The following is a 13171-nucleotide window of genomic DNA, read 5'->3' as shown; positions in this document are numbered from 1 at the left end:
ATGTTGTTGTAGACTTTTGCCTGCGATGAACGGGTCTGGTAGCGACTTTGGTTCTTCAGTAGTCATAACCAGATACATCAGGTCTCCGTCCTTGCCGTTAATCCATTCCGGGTATGCTCTAGCCCAGGAACTCGTGCCGAGAGAGGGATGAGCCCTCGCGGCAGGAGGAGGGTCTGACATATTGTCGGCCCTCTCAGCACTGGCACTTGAAAAACGTCACTGTCACAAAACTTGTTTTTAATGTCCACTGCACCACAATTCCACTTCACTTCTGAACATAAATGTCGTATGAGAGTCCACCAGACTAATGTCTTTAAGCACTCACTTCTTAGAAACTTCCACTATCTGCACTCACAAAACAGGCTACAACCTTGGGCCACAACACTTTACGTAGCGCGAACAACGTAAAGTGCGTTGAGATAGTTCTTAAAAATGTTTACTTACTTACTTATCCGGCGCTACAACCGCTTTGCTGTCTTGGCCTGCCTCAGGAGTGTCCGAAACCGCTCACGGTCTCGCGCCTTCGTCTGCCAGTCCGTTATCCCGGCCTTAATGGCGGACGCCTCCACGCCATCTTGCCACCTCAATTTGGGCCAACCACGCCTCCTCTGTCCTTGTGGACGGCCTAAAAAGACCTAAAATGAACCTAAAATGGCCTAAAATGTTTAGATTTTTACTTTAACGTATCGCTGTGAAAACAACGAACAACGTAAAAGGATATTTAAGCTTTGTTTGTTCTTCACACGCACTACACTACAGCACAAAACTCCCGAAACACCAAACACGAACAACACTTTCCACCACTGCACTGTTTGGACACAGGTAATTCTGCACTGCACTAATCACAGGGGTATAAAGTACGGGTCAGTCGAGGAGCGCGAGATAGAACAAGTCCGCACTCTTCAGCTGCTACGAGAAGATTGATGTTCGTTACCTGGGATGGATCCCAGTTAAAAATCATTTAAACGTCAAACCAAAAACAACCGGCATCGTATGATCACGTACGCATGCGAATGGAAAAAAGAAAAACCATGGAAATGGGTTTTATTTGATTGCTTTGATGGTTATAATTTTCATTTCAGTTAACGAACATCGGGCCTGATCGGGAACGAAAGTCGATAACGGAGTGGATAATTTAGTCCAGGGGCCTCCAAACTTTTCAGCTCGCGGACCGCATTGCTTCAAAAATAACTATGTTGAGGGCCATTTGACGCTACCTTTAACTGATGAGTGAACGTTTAAATCTCGTTTTTATAATAAAATACCAACGATACTTGTACAGTTTCGTGTTACTAAAGCTTGATTTTTGTCTAAGAAAAGTAAACATGTCCAAATCAATCAATAATAACGAGGTAAGCATGAACTTAGCGAATAGCGAGAGCAAGGGGACTTCGGAAATAGAATAATCAGCCTCTTTCTATCGCGCGAACGGTTTGCTACAAAATTAAAATATTTTATTTGAATAACACAGCTAATACAGTACTTAAAAAAAGAGTCGACTGTTTAAAATTTGCTATAAACACGGTGTACAAATAGTGTCGCCCTTCTTGTCCCCATCTAATAGCATGTATTCTGCACCTGTGTACCAGAATGTGCGTTTGCTTTTCATTATGTTATGCCCAAACTATCAAGCACCTCGGGAATGAGAGATCGTTGCACTCGTAGTGCACCTTCCTACGGTACAATCTTTACAGCCGCTGTTGCTGGAATCGGTCCCGATTGCGTAGTTTCTTTGTGCAAACGTAAATTGAGCTAGCGATCAGCACAACCAGCGGTACTCCGATCCCGATGCCGGCCACAATCAGCACGAATGCGGACAACTCCTCGACCGGTGGCATTCCGTACCCAACCTGGAAGGTCATGGTGGTGTAGTTGGTCTTGCGATAGAAGCCATCCTCGCTGACGCCGAACGAAACATTCATGCCCTGCACTAGATAGCTGTCCAGCTTGTTACCGTACAGTGCGTACGCCAGAGTGGTTTGCAGCACGGCCGACGGGGACCGTACAGTGATCGGCTGACTTTGCCGCGTTTCGGTCGAGGTGGCCACATCTCGTTCCGGGTGGGTGTAGGAAACGGGGCGATACTCGATGTAGCCACCGGCTGAAAAAGTGAAAGCTCCCGGTGATAGTACGTCAACAATTTCGAAGATGCCCGGCGTGTGCTCGTCATCCAGCGTTTTGCGTTTCGTGACCTCAAACTCCGATCCGACAACGGCTTGCTCTGAGACGACAAACAGTAGCTCTATCGCGAACCGTGGATTGGCGAAACGGTTCGTTATGTTGTTAAACACGATGTCAATTTGGGTGGAGTTGGAAGTGTGTAACAGATGTGGAAAGTCCATGCCATGATCTTTCGTCGAGTAGGCATTCAACTATGAGAGAGAATGAAAAGAAACACGTATTTGTAGTTAATATTCAGTTTCTGCAACTTGACGACACTCATTGCAACAAAACAACAAACAAATCTACCATTTAACTATTATTTATCAACACAATCGATAATACCAACCGCAAGTGTGTTGTTGATGGTAGTAAAATCGATAAACAATGCACGAAAAAAATAAAAAGAATTTCCCTCCTGGTAGTACATGCTTACCTTGAACAGGAAATCATCGCCCGCATTTATCGCCATCATGACGCCCTCCTCGTTCGACCACAGTAGGCTCCTGTTCCAGATGAAGTTGTGTGGGTCGTAAACGAATGCATTCGTCCCCTCATCCAGCATTGCTCGATCGTCGGCATCATTGTATTGAAAAATCTAATCACATGCGGGTTTTGGTTGAATATTACGATGACTTAGTCACTGCTGATATTTTCGTTACTTAGATCCTATAAGCGCGTATTTGAGACACGCAAGACAAAGCCTTTGCAACTAATTGCATCCGCGAACGCCCACCGCTTGGGGCCAGATGCATACCTACCCGATTGATAATCGCCATGAACGTGTACTGCGGTGCCTCGGTAAATCGTACGGATCCCGGTTTGCTCTCCATCAACCTGGGCCAATCGATGTGGAATTCGGCCTGCTTGCTAGTTAGTGCTACCAGAATGGTAGGCTTGCCGGTAAAATCCCACACATAATGGATCGTGTCCGTGTCGGACGTGGCCGCAATATGCACCAGTGTGATGGCTGTGTTATTTTCGCAGAATTCTCTGCAACCAGGATTCAGCGTAGCAGTTAGCTGCAAACGGGACAGAAAACAAAACAACAAACGCAACTGTGACTCATGGTGATCGACGGGGTGACGCCTTTGGTACGCCACGATCAGCGCGATAATCGTGTGGAGCGGCCTACTTTTCGCTGTAATTTGCTGGGCTCATCACAAAGGGCAACGTTTAGAAGCAGCACTGACACAACAAAGCCTAAGGGCGAAATCCATGTATGCTTGTTTGCCGATACCATCTTTACTAAAATCACAAGCTAGTGCGTGTTTAAACACTCCCGCTTGGTGACGTTAACACCACAAAAAGATAAAAATACGTATTTGATCGCTATCCTAAAAAAGAAGGCACTTTAATTTCTCCACTGAACCGAGCGCAACCAATAGCACCGTCACTCGCTCGCTTCTGTCACTTGTCTAATCGTTTTTGTTTTGATTTCTTTCTACGTTTTATGGTGCTGCCCTCTAGCGAGAAGATGTATGCACTACCGCATTGCGATAAAGTGGCGGGACTCGCATCACTGCCGTTGTGTGACATGTAACACATTAGAACACATTAGAAAATATGTTGCCCAATCGTTCCGGGTTTTCCGTTTCCGGAGAGTTTATTTGGTATCTCTGTCCTCAGAACTTTTGTACGCTTCGGCAAAACTCTTCTGCCCTTTTCCAGCACAGATAATTCCTCGTAATCAATCCATAAATAAATCTGCTATTCGTTTGTACAAAGTTCAAAATACGTTTCCGTCTTTTTACAGTAGGTACGTAAACTTTGCAAACATTGTTGTTGTATACCGAAATGAAGGAATTGATTGAATAACACACCCAATCTCGAGTACGTTGCGCTCAAAAACAATGCTAAAACACTCCTATTGGTATACGGGGTTTACGTACATACATACTAACACTAACGTCCTTTTGGCGGCTTAGCCCTCGGAAGCAACGCCGAACCGTGCGGCAATGCGTGTCTTCGGCTTGGATTTAGAAGGAGCTTGCTGAAAGAAAGATTGAAAAAATAAAAACAACCCAATAGCGTACATTCTCTTGCACGATGAATGTTAAACTCTCAAAGCCACTTACCTTCACCACAGAAGTGTCCTCAATCTGACCATCCTGGTCCTTCACAGCCGTCACCACCGTGGACTGCTTCTTTGCCGTCGACGTGTTGCTGTTATGCTTATTTTTTTGTTGCTTTGTGTCCGACTTTTGAGAAAGGAAAGTGGCAAAGCCCTGCTTAACTTCCGCTTGCTTTTGTTCCACCTCCTGCCTTCGGCGAGCATTTTTCTCATTAAAGCCGCCGGTAGTTTGCCCGTTGGTTTTTGATGGTGGTGTGGGCTGATTTTTGACATTCTGGCTAATCAAAGTCTCACTAGCTGCTGCTGCCACATTACTAACGTTGCTATAGTTAGCACTACCGCTTCCTCCTCCCGATTTGCCCTTAGCTGTCTTTTTCATTGCCTGCAATGGCACAAAAGCACCATTACCGGCAGGATTGTTCTTGTTGTATGACAAATGCTGCGGCCCTTTTGGGCCCCAGTTGGAGGGATAGTGTGGTTGTACTTGATGCTGTTGCTTCTGTTGATGATGTTGCTGTTGATGTTGCTGTTGCTGTTGCTGCTGCTGCTGCTGCTGCTGCTGTACCATCATCTTTGCTGGTGCATTGTTCAATCCATGCCCGTGCGGCGGAAACGGTACACTGTTTTCCATTCTGTTAGGGAACGGTACCGGTGGTCGCATTGGCATGTTCTGGGGAAATGGTGGCATAGCTGGCTGCTGGAATGCTCCCATGGACTGGTGCATGTTCGTACCCGTCTGCATAAATACTGGTTGCATAATCATCGGCCCGAACTGTGGCTGTGGATGTCGCGGATCAAACGTGTGCGTTGGCGGACGGAGCATCGGTCTGAAGCCGAGGTGCATCGGTTGTGCCATGGAAGCCATTTGAGGCTGTGGAGTTTTCATATATTGTGCAATAAATTGGTTCGCTGTGTTGTTAGTGTTATTTTTCGTTGTTTCATTTACTTCCGTCAAAGGAACCGCTGTCGGTCCCTTTGCCGGACTCTTTGAAGCGGCTTGCGTTTGCCACTGAATCGGTGGTTTCGGCAAACTAGCTGGGGCGGGCACGGCAATACTTGCAGGGTTTACACTTTTCTCGCTCGCCTTTTCGCTTCCAGCTTTTTCGTCGATGCGTAACATTTGCTTCAAATATCCTGTCATATTATCTCCATTCCATTGTTCGCCATCCTTCTTCGGGAGAGTAGCATCATCCTCGGGTTTTCGGCGCCAGGAGCTTTTCTCCGCGGGTGGAGCCTGCACAATGTTTTGTATGTCCATTGCATCAAACAGTTCGCCCGGAGCCTTTGGAGATTCCTTCAGCTTTCTCCACAAGCGCTCGAACTCGATTTTTCGCTGCTGGTCGCCGTCCTTCTGCTGCATGACGTTTTGCTCAGTCGGCCGGGTAGCCGATGTACCGGCGAGAGATACATTGTTCATTGCGTTACTACGCTTACCGATGCGTTCATTTACACGCCTTTGAATCGATTCCGCCGTTGCCATAGATTTGTTTGCGCTTCTGCCTTCAGTCGCTGCTGGCGTTTCTTTTCGTACGGCATTGCTCCTGTCCACTGACACTTTGTATCGATATCCAGCGGATGCTTTGCCGTGGGAAATGTTCATAATGACACTTTGCGATAGTCTTAGCACCCGCTTCTCGGTACTAGATATGTTGTAAATATCAACGCCCTTGTAGAAAGGTTTATCGAAAAGCACCTCAAAGTTTGTATCCTCCTGTCCAATCGCTTCGCGTCGCACAGGATTGGGGTCCGATACGCGGTGTATCCCGATAATGGTGCCTCGTGCGCCTACCGGTACATCTTCTTTTTCCTGCACCACAATTATACGATCCAGCAACTCAAAGTGCGCCGACGGATCGATCATTTTCGCATTTTTCATCCCCGGCCGATACAGCTCTTTCGGGTCGACAAACATCGTCTGCACCTTGGGTTGATGCAATGTTTGGTACTTGTCGATGGTTTCGGCTAGAGCTTCTATTGCTTTCTCTTCCAGCAGTATGATTCCGCAGCTGCGCCTTTCGGAATTCACGTGTTCCTGCACCTTCAACCAGTCGTACAGCTCCTGCAGCTTCCCTTCGTTCCCTTCGCCGAACAGATCCGTCTCAAAGTGAACGTTCGTTTTACGAGAGCAATCAAGCTTTTCAAAGAGCCCGGGAGCTCGTTCCATGTATTGCTGCATCAGCTTCACGGTTTTGTCGGAAAATAACCATGTTTTGTTTACTTTTCGACAGTAGCCTACCGCTTCCTCGTCCTTCGATATCATTCGAAGGCGCAATCCGATATTCAACGACTTCTCGTCCACATTAAGCGCACGATGCCCACCGGGTGCAACCAATATTGAGCCTGTCAACTGCAGCAGCAAACCAACCGAGATACCGAGCATTGCCGCGGTATCGTTGGCATTCCGGTAGCCCTGTAGCGACTGGCGATGTACGTTATATACCTGCCCCAGATCGGGTTCCTCGTACACAAGAAAACGTGCCTGCACCCGTTTCGTGGAGCCCGATACATCCACCACATTGCCCATACTGCCGTAAAATTCTGTGGCACGTAAAAACACGACGCTTTCTCGCGGGAACATTTCCTCCATCTCAATGTACGGTTTTTGCTTGGCCATAATATCTTGCAGGTCTTGAATAATGGTCTGAAAGTTAGGAGGTTAGGAACTGCATTAATGGACGGAATTCAATTACATCATACGATGAATTACCTGAGCTGGATATGCCGTATCGATGGTGTTCCACAGTTTCTTCAGCACGAAACCATTGTCCTTTAGCACATACTCCGTGCCTACAGCGATCCTTACGTGCACTAACTGTTTAATCGTACCCACGTTTATAGCGAGCCGGTTGTTGTTGCTGTGGAAACATAGAATTTTCATGACAAAATCGGCATACTGCGTGTGTGCGCACTTTGCACTTTACACTTACTGCTCAATAATCGATCTACACCACATGTTGAATGATCGTTCGTCAGTCGGTAACGGTTCGCTGTTACGTTCGTACGTCTTAGATCGATCCGACACCCGTACCACGATGGCTTCCATGAGGTGTGGCCAACTAACGTGTACCACCTTTCCTAGGAGCTCTTTGGCTAGCTCGGCAGTGTCTGATGGCTGTCCGTCGGGCGTATCTAGCACAACAACCATGCTTTCATTTTTACTGGCAAAGTTAAAAATCTTTACCCGTAATTCCTTCAACTCGCCCTGGATATAAGAACAGTGATAATTACAATTCGGTCTTACTCGATGTACTCACACTTTTACGCTACTCACATGATACGGCAAATGTGCAAAGGTGGGAAATCCTTTCGCATACCCGTGCAGCACTGCGCCCTGCGATGGCCCTAAAACTAGTCTGTTTTCTGCAACGCGCAGATCGTCTCGCCATATTTCGCTACATTTCACATGCAGCTCGTCAACGCGATCAAATCCATACTTTGCCTCCAGGGGTGCATGCTGCTTGGTATCGTACTGATACTTCAACATGGGTCCATGCACGTTCCGCTGCTTTTCCTCGTCCGTCAAAAACGCATCACACGGACCCATCGCCTTAAGCAGACGCTTTTCGTCGATGAATGGAATCAGTACGACCGCTTCCCACGCTTGCTGCTTGCCGTTCAAATCTGTGGCGAAATTGACCGGGTAAAAATCATACACCGAGCTGTTGGGATCGGTCATCAGTTGGTGGTACGCGGACGGCAAATGTTGTTTGCTGGCTGCGGGCAGCACACTGAGCAACTGCTGGAACGGCAAAAACGGTCTCGCCAGCTCATAGTCTAGCTTGAGATGTGCAAAATTGTCGACATCACTAATGAACGGAGCATAATGATGAGGATAGTACCATGACCATGATACCACGCCTCGGTAATAGTAATGGAGCGTCCATTGTAAGGCTCGAATGTAGCATTCGGCCTGCTCTGCCCGCACCTCCCTATAAGTTTGGAAACAAAAGAACGGAATGAATTAATACTGCACGCCGGTACTGAGCAGTGGCCTGCTATACAACACAACATACTCAGTGAAATCCGCGTATCCCATCTTGCTCATGTAGTAGTTTCGTTTGTAGTTCTTAAATTCTTGTTCAAATAATTCAGGGTCATTTTCGATGTCCCCCAGCGTCACCGGTGCTGCATTGTCTTCTCCCTCGGAGTCCAGCATTTCCGATGACATAATCAGTGCCATCAAGTCCTTGTCCATCTCGCTCGCCCCGATTATCTCATTCGCGTCGACGTCAAAAGCATCCAACTACAAAAAGTCGCAGGAAAATAATATATAATTAAAAACATAAATCCATCCCCGACATTGAAAAGGGTCCGGTCCGTGAAACACATACGTTATTTTTGCCGCACTTTCCCTCCAAATACTTTAGGTCGGTGTAACGATCGAGAAACATATCCCGATCGAAATTAGCAAGCCGTCTCATAAGCATTTGCAGCCGAGGTAAGTTCAATATGCCAGCCTCGTTTATGTAGCCATCCATGTTCGGCAATACGTCCATGTAAGCTTCATACAGTGTTGGAAGCGCATTTTCGTTGATGTGCAGGTGTGGCATATGAGGAATGAAATCATTCCCCACCAAATACACCAGCAGTATCCAGTCGTCGATGAGCTTGTGAATGTCGAACGGGAACCGCAGCCGATCGCGAACGCTGGCGAATTCCAGTTCAAGATATTCACTAAGTAGCGTCAGATGAAGCAAGTAGAACCGGATCTCTTTTAAATTTGACGTTTTTTTGTCATTTTTGCCAAATTTGACTTCTTCCCTTAGGAGCGAGAAGTAGCGCTCGTGTGTGCACAGTCCAAGCATGATTAAATCCGCGTCCAAGCCATACAGACAGTGCCGCGTGTTTGGGTTAAACCCGGGCTGAGCCTTCGCGTGCCTGATGTACTCCATTATTTTGTGTTCTCCCTCGCCTGGCGTCTGGAAAGTAAATAAATATAGGATGAATTTAGAATTTCCCTTTGAAGCCAAGCACGAAATAGCAAATACAGCAGGATACTTTACCTCGTGACCACTGAGGATGACCGTACAAGCTTTCCACAGACGATCGGTCGCTATTTTCACCTGTATGAAGTGTTGCAGAGCATTCTGCAGCCTAACCATAAAGCTAGTCCCCGGTGTTATGCAGTTGCTGTCAAACGGGCTTTCCGAAGAGATCTCCTCTCCTTTCGCCTTAGCCTTTTCTAGCAGGTCCTGAGCCTCAGCCGCCGAACGGAAGCGACGTCCACGCTGTTGGTTCATTTTAGCGCGCGGTGCCACACCGTCGACAGCGATGAAGAACACTTGCTGCGGTCGAATCAGTTTGAACAGATACTCCACGTAGTGAAAGATGCCTTCAAAAATCATTTCCTCCGAAATCCGAAAGTGCACGTCCGCATCGTTCGGGTGGGAGCAGTTGTGTATGATTCCGTTCATATCCAAATACAAGTTGTCGAATTCGGGCACCTGGTCATCACAAACAAAAGATGGTAGGAACAAGACAACAAGAGAAAGGTAGATAAGAATTTCACCATCTATTGTGCACTGCACCCCTCCACCCCACACATAATCACGCTTCCCGCTAGGCCTACCTGGTTTTCCCTCAGCAGCTCGCTTAAGCAAGGATACCTTTCGCTCATGTAGCGGAAAAACTTTGGCACTCCCATTTTGAGCTCTTCAAGACCTTTACCTACGTACGTTAAAATCTGTACACGTAATTAAAGATTAGCTGCACCAGAAAATAAAAATGGAACCGATTAAGCGCTTTCCCACTCTCGTTCGAGTGGCTTGTCTTTTTATGACTTTCAATCGGAGTGATGGTATCGGGCCAAGGTCTGTGTGGGAACGAGGTCCCGCAATGTAGAACGATTTGAAAAGTGCCAAAAGTTCGTTACAGACAGTTTGACATCTAAAACCCCTTTCCCATTCAATGTAATTATACTGATGAGTCGGTCTGGTCATCGCGAGAAGGTTGTTATTTGGTTTATAAATTTTATAGGAAATGTATTTATGCCTCTTGCAATGCCAATTGTTTGCATTTACAAGGGCTTTCTACTGTCGAATGGCATCCAAGGTGGACAAACCGATTTTGGCAAATATTTAACCTCGTTCCTACACATACCTTGTCACTAGGAAGCGCCAAGATACATCAAACAAGGTGGCTTTTCCATTCCGATAATGTTTTCATTTTTCAGATAAGAATCATATTATGGTTAAAAAAAACTACAAGAAATCACTAAAAACTGACTCACGAACGAGGTTTTCACCCACATACAAATATGTTTAACAATACAATAGAATGATTTTTAGCTACAAAAAAATCTCTACTGTACTGCCAAGCTCATACGAACGAGACCACCTACTCTGATTCTGGATTCAGGTTTCCCTGTCAATACAGTGTGCAAAAACAATACAAAACATCATCAACTCTGCAACAGTGCCGTGGTTCAGTTTGGTGCATCTCATTAGTAATATGTTAATTTTCTAGGCGAACTGGGTTCCGGCTGCGAAGCAGCATGTGGCCATGAGCGAAAAGATCAACAGCAAGAAAAGGTAAGCCTACAGTTCTCAGCAGTTTTCCTTGGTGCAGGCGGATTGCACCACCTGTTGCTGATAACTGCATACAATATTGACCTTTCGTTTCGTGTGTCTATCGTTTCCTGATAGTCCCAGAATCTCCAAGATGACGAACAGATCATTCCTGTGGGGCGTCATGGCCGCCTCCTTAACGTGGTCCATTAGCATATACCTGTACTGGAATCTCAGCAACACGCCGACGAACGGCGCGGGAGGCAGTGAGCAGCGATTGGCAAAAGCCCCCACATCCGCTACCGCGGCAGAAGACACTCGGCAGCTCATGTTGAAGAATCAAAACAGTCTGATTGGTGCATCGGACGAAAGGCTACATAAGAAATCCTCAAAGTGGGCGGAAAAAGGTAAAAGTCTGTTTAAAGAAAAGTACGCCCGATTCATGCACGAAAAAGAAAAGCGACGCATAAGCCATCGGTTGATCGACGAACTACAACCGATGCTGATACAACCGAATGGAACCGACGAGTTCGGAATGGTGCAAAACTCGGAGGAGCAGTTTATCCGTGACATTGGGTACAGGAAGCATGCGTTCAACGTGCTGGTCAGCAACAAGTTGGGACCGTTCCGACCGATCCCGGACACACGGCACAAGCTCTGTCAAGCACAGGTGTACGATAAGGTGCTTCCCGTCGCATCGGTTGTCATGTGCTTCTACAACGAACATCTCGAGACGCTGGTACGTTCCATTCACACCGTGCTCAAACGGACTCCAGTCTATCTGCTGAAGGAGCTCATCCTCGTGGACGATTGTAGCGACTTCGAGGACCTAACAGTCGGTGGGCAGTTAGAGAAAGAACTAGCACAACTTGGTACGAACAAGGTGCGCCTCTTGCGGAACACCGATCGAGAAGGACTGATGCGGTCTCGGGTATACGGTGCACGCAATGCAACCGGCCAGGTGCTAATATTTCTCGACAGCCATATCGAGGTGAATGTGGACTGGATCGAGCCGTTGCTGGCGCGCATCAAGCATGACCGTACCATCTTGGCGATGCCGGTAATCGACATCATCAACTCGGACACATTCGTGTACACTGCCAGTCCGTTAGTACGGGGCGGGTTCAACTGGGGTTTACACTTCAAGTGGGACAACCTGCCGAAGGGTAGCCTCGAACGGGACACGGACTTTATCGGCCCGTTCAACTCACCGACAATGGCCGGTGGCCTGTTTGCTATCGACCGAGCATATTTCAAGGAGCTGGGCGAGTACGATATGGGCATGGATGTTTGGGGTGGCGAAAATCTGGAGATCTCCTTCCGCGCCTGGCAGTGTGGTGGGTCGATTGAGCTACTGCCTTGCTCCCGCATCGGTCACGTGTTCCGCAAACGACGTCCTTACGGTTCTCCCGACGGGCAGGATACGATGATCCGAAATTCACTGCGCCTAGCGCACGTTTGGATGGATGACTACATACGGTACTTCTACGAGCAGCAACCACAGGCACACCACGTACCGTATGGAAACGTTAGCGAACGACAACGTTTACGCGAACGTCTTGGTTGCAAACCGTTTCGATGGTATCTGGACAACATCTACCCGCAATTGCGTGTGCCGGGCGAGAAAACGTCCTCCGATGCCAGAGACGCCACCCAGCCCAAGTTTGAACCATGGCATTCGCGAAAGCGAAACTACGTGGCTAGTTTTCAGATACGCCTATCGAACAGCTCGCTATGCCTCTCGACCGAGCTGGACAGCGAGAAGAGCCTCTGGAAGAAGGGCTCGGGTTTGGTGCTGCAGCCGTGTTTGCGCGTGAAACATCAAACGTGGTACGAGACGGAAAAGTCCGAACTAGTATTGGGGCAGCTATTGTGCTTGGATGCACCGTCCAGTGCAACGAAGGGACGGCCCAAGCTGAACAAGTGCCACGAAATGGGTGGCGATCAGGCGTGGAAACATCGTAAAACCGTAAGTCGCTAAGCGTTTATCGCAGATAGTACGATTCATTCGATACGTAGTGATGACTATTTATTATTTTTATTGTTATATTTATTTTGTCGATTTAGTCTGGCACACCAATCTACAACATTGCTTCGGGCAGCTGTTTAACTGTGAAAGACATACGCAAGGGATCACCTGTGGGGCTGGACCTATGCGTTAGTTCCCCACGCAGCACTTGGGATCTGGTAATCTCGTGACAACAGAACTGATGATAAGATACTGCAACTTTTTGTATTCTACACAGACTTTCAAGTTTACCATACATTAGATTCTAGTTAGGTAATGAAATGAATAAATCATACCGTTCGTTTATACAATGTGATTTCATCCGCTTGTGATTGTATTGCTCGATGTTATTGGGGCAAGGAAATAATTATGTCATCATTATTTCTTTGCTATTCTTTATTTACCACTAAAATTAGATAGATT

The 13171-nt window shown here is 47.1% G+C and overlaps 3 protein-coding genes across 4 annotated transcripts; 1 reads left to right on the top strand and 2 right to left on the bottom strand.

Annotated features, from left to right (window-relative positions):
* Window positions 1–1688: 1688 nt before the first annotated feature.
* Window positions 1689–3403, bottom strand: LOC120952712 (glycosylated lysosomal membrane protein B-like). The gene is made up of 4 exons (XM_040372182.2): window positions 3296–3403; window positions 2922–3182; window positions 2597–2758; window positions 1689–2372 (listed from the first exon to the last, which is right to left on the bottom strand). The coding sequence occupies exons 1-4, from the start codon at window positions 3401–3403 to the stop codon at window positions 1689–1691; spliced, it is 1215 nt and encodes a 404-aa protein (XP_040228116.2).
* A 322-nt stretch (window positions 3404–3725) lies between these two features.
* LOC120952718 (5'-3' exoribonuclease 1) lies at window positions 3726–10030 on the bottom strand. The gene is made up of 9 exons (XM_049605171.1): window positions 9804–10030; window positions 9238–9678; window positions 8566–9153; window positions 8248–8477; window positions 7506–8163; window positions 7162–7436; window positions 6942–7089; window positions 4239–6875; window positions 3726–4153 (listed from the first exon to the last, which is right to left on the bottom strand). The coding sequence occupies exons 1-9, from the start codon at window positions 9876–9878 to the stop codon at window positions 4085–4087; spliced, it is 5121 nt and encodes a 1706-aa protein (XP_049461128.1). The 5' UTR covers window positions 9879–10030; the 3' UTR covers window positions 3726–4084.
* A 542-nt stretch (window positions 10031–10572) lies between these two features.
* Window positions 10573–13064, top strand: LOC120952708 (polypeptide N-acetylgalactosaminyltransferase 35A). 2 transcript variants are annotated; one of them, XM_040372179.2, is made up of 3 exons: window positions 10573–10764; window positions 10885–12709; window positions 12808–13064. In XM_040372179.2, exons 1-3 carry the CDS (start codon window positions 10736–10738, stop codon window positions 12937–12939), a joined length of 1986 nt encoding a protein of 661 aa, XP_040228113.2. In that variant the 5' UTR covers window positions 10573–10735; the 3' UTR covers window positions 12940–13064. The 2 variants fall into 2 exon arrangements, with proteins under 2 accessions (XP_040228113.2, XP_040228112.2); XM_040372178.2 differs by having other exon boundaries at window positions 10579–10764; window positions 10879–12709.
* Window positions 13065–13171: the final 107 nt, after the last annotated feature.

The sequence above is a fragment of the Anopheles coluzzii genome, chromosome 2, assembly GCF_943734685.1.
Source record: "Anopheles coluzzii chromosome 2, AcolN3, whole genome shotgun sequence".
NCBI classification, from domain to species: domain Eukaryota; kingdom Metazoa; phylum Arthropoda; class Insecta; order Diptera; family Culicidae; genus Anopheles; species Anopheles coluzzii.
The sequence above is the reverse complement of the archived record's forward strand: the minus strand, read 5'-3'. Positions and strand labels throughout refer to the sequence as shown.

Bases quoted from the DNA above. Each gene is read 5' to 3' on its own strand.
- LOC120952712 (XM_040372182.2), bottom strand. From the start codon at position 3,403: ATGGTATCGGCAAACAAGCATACATGGATTTCGCCCTTAGGCTTTGTT. The intron at 3,183-3,295 runs GTAGGCCGCTCC...TCCCGTTTGCAG, and splicing joins CCAGCAAATTACAGCGAAAA to CTAACTGCTACGCTGAATCC. The intron at 2,373-2,596 runs GTAAGCATGTAC...TCTCTCTCATAG, and splicing joins GCGATGATTTCCTGTTCAAG to TTGAATGCCTACTCGACGAA.
- LOC120952708 (XM_040372178.2), top strand. From the start codon at position 10,736: ATGAGCGAAAAGATCAACAGCAAGAAAAG. The intron at 10,765-10,878 runs GTAAGCCTACAG...GTTTCCTGATAG, and splicing joins AAGATCAACAGCAAGAAAAG to TCCCAGAATCTCCAAGATGA. The intron at 12,710-12,807 runs GTAAGTCGCTAA...TTGTCGATTTAG, and splicing joins CGTGGAAACATCGTAAAACC to TCTGGCACACCAATCTACAA.
- LOC120952718 (XM_049605171.1), bottom strand. From the start codon at position 9,878: ATGGGAGTGCCAAAGTTTTTCCGCTACATGAGCGAAAGGTATCCTTGC. The intron at 7,090-7,161 runs GTAAGTGTAAAG...ATGTTTCCACAG, and splicing joins TGTAGATCGATTATTGAGCA to CAACAACAACCGGCTCGCTA. The intron at 6,876-6,941 runs GTAATTCATCGT...CCTAACTTTCAG, and splicing joins ATACGGCATATCCAGCTCAG to ACCATTATTCAAGACCTGCA.